This window comes from Galeopterus variegatus, unplaced genomic scaffold (genome assembly GCF_000696425.1).
Source record: "Galeopterus variegatus unplaced genomic scaffold, G_variegatus-3.0.2 Scaffold2895, whole genome shotgun sequence".
Lineage (NCBI taxonomy): Eukaryota > Metazoa > Chordata > Mammalia > Dermoptera > Cynocephalidae > Galeopterus > Galeopterus variegatus.
The window spans coordinates 240904-250129 of NW_007729006.1; the positions used below are offsets into that span (position 1 = coordinate 240904).

Below are 9226 nucleotides of genomic sequence, written 5' to 3' on the forward strand. Positions count from 1 at the left end.
GCGGCCGGGGGGGGGGGTCTTCTCCACCCTCCTCACCACTGCTCCTTCCTTCCCACTCTCCCCCAACCAGGAGAATGCCAGGAGGTGTACATGGCTGTACGGGGCAATTTCTCCAGCCCACAGTACCCCAGCTCCTACCCCAACAACATCCGGTGCCACTGGACCATCCGCCTACCTCCTGGCTACAGGGTCAAGGTGTTCTTCCTGGACCTGGAACTGGAGGAGCCCAACAGCCTAACTAGGACCTGTGACTTCGACCATCTGGCGGCCTTTGATGGGGCCAGTGAGGAGGCACCCCTGCTGGGGAATTGGTGCGGCCACCACCTGCCACCACCCATCACCTCGAGCCACAACCAGCTCCTGCTGCTGCTACACACAGACCGCAGCACCACCCACAGGGGCTTCTCTGTGGCCTACATCGGAGGTCAGCTGGGGTTGAGAGTAGGGGAGCACCGGTGTGGGGAGCTGAGACTTTGCAGCCTAGGTCTTTGTAGCCTCCTTCCTCCATCCCCCCAACTTGTCCTGATCCCCATGAATGGTCTTCTCCAGCCCCTTCTTGGTTGGCTCTACCACTGCCAACTCCTGGGACCTTTGAGACCATACCAGCATGGCCCTTGCTTAAAAAGCCCTCCTTTTTCAGCTTCTAACTTCATGATTCCTAAGTCTTCCCCATCTGATTCCTTCCTTGTGGGCCCCTGGCATCTCTTGTACTGTGGTTGACCCCCTGTATCAGGGATAATACACAAAATATGGTAATATTGTTCATGGAAAGCAATTGGTAGAACCATGGAAATGCCTAGCAGCCCTGCCTGTGTCATCAGAAACACTGACTGGATAGACGGTGCTGTTTTTCCTCCCACAACAAGAAGCCTGCAGCCAGGCAGCTGCTGTATTGGTTCAGGGGTTCTATGTTATTCCAAATGGTATGGCTGGGATTCTCTGAGCCTCATGGTTGCAAGACGGCTGCCACAACTCCAGGCATCAAGTCCATGTTCAAGGCTGGAAGGGGGCAGGGAAGGTGCCGGCCACAAATGTCCTTTTATCAGGAAAGCAAAAGCGTTTCCAGAAGCCCTCATTTTCTTCTGTCTCATTGGTTTGAACTTGGTCAGATGGCCGTGACTCACTGCAGAGGGGGCTGGGGAACCTGGGTTTTGGCTTCTCCAGTTTCCATAGTGTTGGTTAGATATATCAGCCAGGAGTATTCACCGTCTCTCCCACCTCCCACCATGCTTCCCTGGGCTATAGGCCCAGAAATTCCTGCACTGCGGACGCATCGTGCCCTCTGTCTGGCCAGACAAAGCTCCTCATCATGCAGGTACAGAAATGGAGGTGCTAAGAGGAGAAAGGACTTCACTGCAGTCGCACTTCTACAGCCAGAAGTAGAACTCACTCTTCTGCCTTCTTCTTGCACGTCTGAGCAGGACATTTGTGAGGGGAGCCCAGGGCTGAGCTCAGACAGACTAAGGCCATATCCAAGTGTTGTCATTTACTGACCATCCAAGTGGGCTCATCTGTAAAATGGGTTGATATTGATGAATGCCCTAGACAGGCAGCCATGAATATTAAATGAGGTAATACAGGTCACAATGCCTGGCTCCACGAACAACTTTCCCTCACGTGTCTCAGGCCTGTCAGCATTCAAAAGATCTTCCCTCTTTTCTTACCCCGTATGCAAGAGAACTTAGGGGCCCAGTGATGAAGCAGGAAATAGCAGGGCTGCAGCAAGCTAGTGGCAGAGAAGTGAACTTGGGCAGACCCAACCCCTCTGGGCCTCAGTGGGCTCCATCCACCTGGGGCAGGAGAGCTGTTGCTCTGTTAGTGGAGTCCCTTTCTGATTCTGTATTGTGGGAGGGAAAGAGCTCCAGAGAGCCAGCTTCCACCAGGGCTCTGCCACAGCTAGCTGGCATGTCTCTTTCTCTCTCCGGGTCTCAGTTTTACCACCTGAAGTGAGGACTTAACTAAAGGATCTTCACAGTCTTTTTTTTTTTGTCTCTCTCGATCTTATTTTCAGGCCTGGGTCCTCTCCTAGCTCTGTGTGATTTAGGACAAATCCCTTCTTTTGGTGCCTCCAGAGACTGAGGGTAGGGGCAGCTCTAATCCTGCCTTCTGTTCCAGGGGCTTCAGTGCCCACTCCCACCCAGGCCACATCCCTCCCTCCTCAGATCTCTGTGGGAGCCAGGGTCAGACAGGGGCAGTTGTGCTGGGCAAGGCTCCAGATGTGGCCCAGGCTGCAGGCAGCCTCCCCACTGGGAGGGCAGCCACCGCATCAATCAGGGGTGACACACAGTTCAGCACCACCGAGATCATCGTGGGAGACGGCGGCCCATAAATCCCTGGCTGCCCAGACACCAGGGGCTGAATTATGTCTGAGGCATTTCCCGGAGAGGGGGTGAGAGTTCTGGCCTCTGCCTGCCGGCTCTTCCCGTTTCCTCCCACCAGCCACCCCCTTCCTTCTCCCCTGTGCTCACCACTGCCCCCTCCCACACACACGTGCACACTCAGGCGCACACTCACACGAACCCAGACACTTAGAGTTATACTCACACACCGTCCTGGCCTGGAGGGCGTGTAGGGGGCTGCCATATAGGGTGGAGAGACCATGAACTTTGGAATCCTATAGACCCAAAGGTTAAAATCCCAACTCAGCCACTGCAAACAATTTCACTCTCAGAGCTTCGGTTTCCAAGTCTGTAAAAGAGGTTTAGTCATGTTCACCCCATGGGGTCAAAATAGGCAGGGAGTAGGGCTCCCCACCACCGTTTCTCAAAGGGACTCGTCCTTTCCCTCCCCTCCCGCACACTCTGATTGCCCTCTTTCTGCTCTGCATGATTTTCCCTCAGAGCACTCTTGACATTTATGAGCATTTTACATATTTATTGCTCCCTCCCTGACTAGAATGTAAACTCCACAAGGGCAGGAATTTGGGGCTGTCTTTTTTTCATTTCTGTATCAGTGGTGCTTAGAATTGTGCCTGCACAGAATAGGCCATCAATAAATATTTGTTAAATGATTGAATGGATGATTGAATTGCCTGGCACATGGCAAAGTGATTAGCAAATAGTAGCTTTTATTAAATTAAGAATATTCACTCACTCATTCAATCATTCATTCAGCATTCACTGGGCCTGCCGAGCTGGGCTCAAAGGACACTGAGAGAGTCAGACATGGTGCCTGCCCTTGGAAGCTCACAGTCTCATGGAGTTAAATGTAGTAGCCCATGTAAAATATCCCACACCAAGCCTTGTAGGACTCCATAAGAGCCTTCCCCACTCTTGGCCTTGGTTTCCCCATCCTCCGCCCTTTGAACGGGGTGGGTTGGGGAGGTGGGGGTCAGACTGCCTGCCTCTAAGGCCTCTCGCCCCTCCTTCCCATTCCCAGTGGTGCCCATGAACGTGAGCTGCTCCCGCACGGACTTCCAGATCCTGATCTCCACGCAGGCACTGGCCCCACTGGAGCGGACCAAGGTCTACTTGGGCAGCCGAAGCTGTTCTGCCCAGGAAGTTGGCAGCAATTTCAAGATCCAGGCCCGCTTTGACACCTGTGGCACTGAGTCTCAGGTAGGGGGCTGTGGGGACGGGGAGGGCAGGTGTGAGGAAGGGGCTCTTACCCTTGCTGAAAGGCACCTGCCATTCCCAAGAATTCAGCTTCTCCTCCTGGCTCTGGTGACAAGTCCGGATACAGAGCTCAGCCCTTCTTGTCTGTATTTACTTCAATAAACTTGCTCAGTGTAGACGAAGCAAACAACTCAAATGGTGGAGACAGAGCAGGGGTCCCCCTGCACATCCCAGCAACAACCTAAAGCCTCCTCGGGCCACTGCTCCTAAGAGGCCCTATTGGCCGAGCTGCTGCTGGAGTTCTTTGCTGTTTCCCCCCCTTCTCCTTCGGAGCCCTCCAGGGGCCCCAAGCCCTCAACCCTCTAATATGCAGAGCCACTGCTCCTAAGAGGCCCTATTGGCCGAGCTGCTGCTGGAGTTCTTTGCTGTTTCCCCCCCGTTCTCCTCCAGGGGCCCCAAGCCCTCAACCCTCTAATATGCAGAGCTGTCAGAATCCTGCTCACCTCCCACCCACCCCACTCCAACCTGGTGATCCAAAACAAAAGAGCCTTTCAAGTAACAGGATCTACCTCCCTCAAAAGGCTGAGAGGCTTACAAATTATTTTTTTATACTATCCTTGCATTTTGGAGGCCATGAACCCAGGCTTGGGGCCCTCAGAGAGTCACTGGGCAGTGGCCCAAGCACCCTGGATATTTGCACTCTTAGCGACAGGTCAGCAAGGTGGTGGGAAGGGAAGGAAGAGTCACCTCTGTTGGACAGACTCCCCAGCCTCGAAATCTGGGGGATTTGCAGTCTGGCTTGGCAGAAATCATGTGCTTTCCAGCAAACCATGCCCCCCACCCCCGCCCAGCATTAGCCAAGTGTATGTCTCTGGCTCCTCCTGTCCGCCCCTCTGCCTTCCCCAGGATCCTGGCAGCCACTGTCCTTTCAACCTGAGGAGAGGTGGGGGGGGGAGTGGTCAGTCCTGGCTCCCAAGATATTCCACCCTCACCCCTACTCCATGCCCTGAGTCCCCTAGGGATTTTCTTTGGGACAGAAGCACATTCCATAGAGTCATGGAATGATGGAGACAAATAATTCCAGAAGCAGGGAATCATGAAATCCTAGAACCACGGACTCAGACACTGAGTCTCAGTCACAGAACCACCACCAGAACTCAGAACCACAGAACCACAGAATCTTGGAGTCAATATTTAGAAACATAAAATCTGAGAACCTTAGACTCGTAGATTCGTAGTGTAACCCTTATAAATCCTAGACCCATGAGAATCAATCTCTGCATAGATTTGTTCTCAAAGATGCACAGCTCAATCGGCCAAAAGCAATAAAGAAGCAACACCAACATTTACATGCATCTCTTTAAAAACATTAGCGACTTGACTTCATAACCACCAACAGCACAGGTGGAGACTTTTCTTTCCTTTTCAAGTCTCTCATTCATCAAAACCCCTTCAACTTCCCCTACCTCCATCCTATGTAATTTCCACTTCCTTTCTTTACTATGTAGATTAACTTTGGATCATCCACTCTTAGATCCTGTCTTTTTTTGCCCAGTGTCCTGACTCTGTATCCCCAAAATCCAGGACACAAGCTCTCCTCAGAGGATGGGGAGGCAGACAGGCTGAGGACACAAATGCAGATGGCTCTTTGGGGGACATCAATCAGAGCCTTTTGGAACCCCGGAGTTGGAAGCCCAAACTCCTGATTTGTGACACCTTCAACCCTTTCCCGGAGGAGTCGGCCAGTCTCCAGTGATGAGAGCTTCCTCTGATGCCCAACCACTTATTCTGTTTTAGGCAGCTTCGATTTTTAGATGCCCCGTCTCAGAAGTGCCACCCACTGGATGGGGACAGTTTGGCTGCTGCAGATTTGGTGTGGGTGGGGAGGGTGGCCCTGCATCACCAGCCCCCCTCTCCAGTCCACACCAGGCTGAACATCAAAACACTGCCTCCCAGGCCCTAGTCCAAATGTCCCACCATCTCAGGGCAACTTATCTCCTTCCTCCTTCACCCGTGGTGGGGAGGGGGAGGGCGGCAGTGTGCCAGGCCCCCACACCTCACTCCTCAGTGGCTCTTCCCACCCCTAGGGTGGTGTCTCTGGGGTAACCAGGGACTCAACAGCAGAGACACCTGCTGTAGACAAAATTGGGAGAATGGATTCCAGAAGGAAGGCCACACAACACCAGGGACAAAGACTTTAACTGAGAGGCAGGAGATTGGCTTCTGGACGTAGCTCTGGGCAAGTTATTGCCCCTCTGGGCTTCAGAAGTTACATCTGCAAATTTGCCAAGGATGGGGGATTGGACTAGATGCTCTGAAAAGTCTCTTTGATTCTGTATTCTTTGGTTTGAGAGAGGTGTAATGGCTAAGAGCAGAGTCCAGAGTTGGGAAGATCTGGGTGAGAATATGATCTCTGTCACGTGTATGCTGTGTGACTTCAGACAAGGGATTCAACCTTTGGGCCTCAGTTTCCTTATCTGTAAAATGGGGATATTAAAAGGGCCGGCCCAGGCTGGCCCGTGGCTCACTCGGGAGAGTGTGGTGCTGATAACACCAAGCCAAGGGTTGAGATCCCCTTACCGGTCATCTTTATATAGGAAAAAAAATTAATAAAATGGGGATATTAAAGGTTCTAATAAGAGAGGGTTGTTGGGAGAATTAAATGAGATAACACACTTAAAATATAGAGCCTGGAATATGGTAAATATCCCCAAATATTAGCTGTTATTATTGTTACTAGCTTTCATTGATCCCAACTCCTTGAAACCAGAGCAAACATTGGTCCATCAAATCTGATATTGTCCTTCCAGGCAGCCCAGTTAAAATATAGAGCCTGGAATATGGTAAATATCCCCAAATATTAGCTGTTATTATTGTTACTAGTTTTCATTGATCCCAACTCCTTGAAACCAGAGCAAACATTGGTCCATCAAATCTGATATTGTCCTTCCAGGCAGCCCAGTCTCATAGTGCCCCCTTTACAGATGGGAATACTGAGGCTCTGTGTGGGAAGAGAGTCAGTGGCCAATCTAGGAGTGGAACCCAGGCTCCTGGGGCCCTACCCCCTTGGGATTGAGACCCCCACAAATATCTAGGGGAACAGGGTCAGCCCAAGCTCCTTCAGGTGTGAGCCAGTGCCCCATGACCCCGCAGAGAAGAAACAACACTTCGGTGATTGCCAGCGTGCTGTACATCGACTTCTCAGCTGCTGGGCAGGAGGACATCCATGAGTATGAGGTCCGCTGCGAGCCACGGCGCAAGGAGGCTTCTGTCCACCTGCTGTCCGGTTCCAACTGGCTTGGGCCCTATGCGGCCACCGCTGAGCACCTTCAGGAAGTGCCACTCAGGGATGAGGCAGAGGCACTGGAGGGCCCAGTGACCATGGTGGCCCAGGACACCAGTGACATTGTCTTCCTGGGCCTTTGCATCCTGGCTGGAGTCCTCATGGTCATTGCCATCATTGTCCTGATGCTGCTGTGAGCAGGCAGGAGAGGGACCTGGCATCTGGCATCTCTGGGAGGCAGCTTGGGGACCCACACAAGGTGACCATGGGCAAGTCATGTTCCTCTCTGAGCCTCAGTTTCCTAGGGATGACCACTCTGCCCTGCTGTCTCACAAGACTGGTATAAGGCTCAGAGAAGAGCAAGAAAGGATGAGCTTTATAAACTGTAGCATGCCATGTATGTGTATGCAATTGTTGTTATCAATTTTAAAGATATTCTGCTATAGAAAAGAACTCTCCCATGTGTGTTACTTGTCAGTTTGGATAGTTGTGGTCACTGGTAGCAGAGTGTGGATAAAACTGACTCATTCCATAATTCGTACAAGTTCTTCACCAACTCAGGATACAAATAAGGGCATCTCTTATCTTCCCAATTAATTGCTCACCCCAGGCCCTCATTAGCAGTAAACCCAGTATCTATCCATGGGCCTCCACCCTCCTTTTGACCCAGGAACCCCGAGGACTTCATCTAAAGCAGGCCAGCTCTGCTTCCAAACTCCAGGAACAGAGGAAGGAAGCTGAAACTCTATCTAGTGCTGCCATTTCAGCCCCTGCCACATGATGTCGCTGTTGAAGACTGGTCCTGCTCATCCTGGTGGACGCTTGTCCACCGAGGTGATGCCCTACTGGGTCAGATCCCTATATAAACCACAGGTAGGCCCCACACTGTGCTCAGTAGAAAGGCTGGAGGCTGAGGACTAGTACCTCTCTTTCATGTTAGAGTTTTTCATTAAATGTCTTGTGATCCTTGACTGAAAAGGTGATTGAAGTCCTGTGTGTCTCTGCCCTGATGCTGAGCTCAGATCACCAGCCTGTCCTTGCCCTCCAGAGGAGTTCTCTTTGGTACCCTCTGTACCTTCCACTGCCTTTGGACTTAACTCAGAGTTACTCCAGTCTACTCAGCTACTCCAGCCCACCCACATTTTTCTAAGTTCATATAACAGGGAGTATGAGTTGGGTTCCCAACCCTTCCCTGTGAAAAGACCTCTGTTTATTACATACATTATTATGTGATTCACCCTTCTCCAGAGCTCTACTTGATACCAAGAAGTGGAGCAACCTCATTAATGAAAAATAAACAAAAAATGCATTTATAATACACCACTTTCCCCTGCTCACCTTTATATTTGCATAATGATCACTCAAGTGAATCTTTCCACAATAACAGAAATCTCCAAATTAACCATGCTCAACCCCGATATATGTTAAGAAAAATTGTAGCCCAATTACAATTTATTCAGCAACCCCGCAAGCATCCACTGGTTTCCAGATTTTGTGTCTGTTGTTGTGACAAGCTCCAGGCAAACAGCAATACACAAGTCAAAGAGTGTCCTGCCTTCATGTCCAAGCACTTCCACTTATTAATAGTGTGAGCCTGGGCAAGTCACTTTGATTCTATGAGTGTTGATTTCTCCATCTGCAAAATGGCACCACAGTTCCTATCTTGCTGTGAGGATGCAGCAATGTGATGAACTAGGCATGTCTCTCAGGGTAGATGTGCTGGCAGGAGAGAGGCCTCTTCCTCCTCTCTCACCCACCTTCTCGATCTCAGTCTCTGAGCCAAGTACCTTCACCAGCCTGCTTTGTGAACACCTCACTAACTCCCTGGGTCTTTGTTTTCCTGTCTGGGGAGGACTGGGCTCACCCTAGATACTCTCTGAGTGTGCTCTGGGGTTCTGCCCTCCAGGACCATGGATTGAGCCTTGGGGTGCAGCTGGGGGGACCTGGGGCAGTCCTTGTCAGCTCATCAAGGTGGGGGCGGGGAGGGGGGCAATAGCCCAGGCTGTGCCAAGCCCAATTTTCAAAGCTGTGTTTGTGGTTGTGTGTGAGTGCATGGGTGTGTGTGCACATGTACATATGCACGAAAGCTCAGGGCTCACTCTCTGCTCCCTAAAGCTGATCTTTAAGGGCCACTGCACAGAGGCCAAAGAGCTCCAGCTCTGTAGCCAGACCACCTAGGGTCAAACCAGGACTCCACTGCTTGCTTGCTGTGTAACTTTGGGCAAATCACTTCACATCTCTAAGCTCAGCCTTCTTAGCAACAAAGTAAGGTCATTGTGAGAATTAAATGAGATAGTGTGTGACAGTGCCCAAATACAGGGAGGATTCAGTAAATGTTATTACTATGAACCTATGAGTCCATGTAAAAGCTCTGACCTAGAAACCCAAG

At 51.1% G+C, this 9226-nt stretch overlaps 1 protein-coding gene across 1 annotated transcript in view; it reads left to right on the forward strand.

Moving 5' to 3' along the window:
• CDCP2 (CUB domain containing protein 2) overlaps window positions 1-7034 on the forward strand; it is a 19307-nt gene extending 12273 nt beyond the window's left edge. The window contains exons 5-7 of the mRNA XM_008583360.1: window positions 71-424; window positions 3379-3557; window positions 6708-7034. Of these exons, the coding sequence (XP_008581582.1) occupies window positions 71-424; window positions 3379-3557; window positions 6708-7034 (860 nt within the window). The remainder of the gene's footprint in view (window positions 1-70; window positions 425-3378; window positions 3558-6707) is intronic.
• The last annotated feature ends 2192 nt before the right edge of the window (window positions 7035-9226 follow it).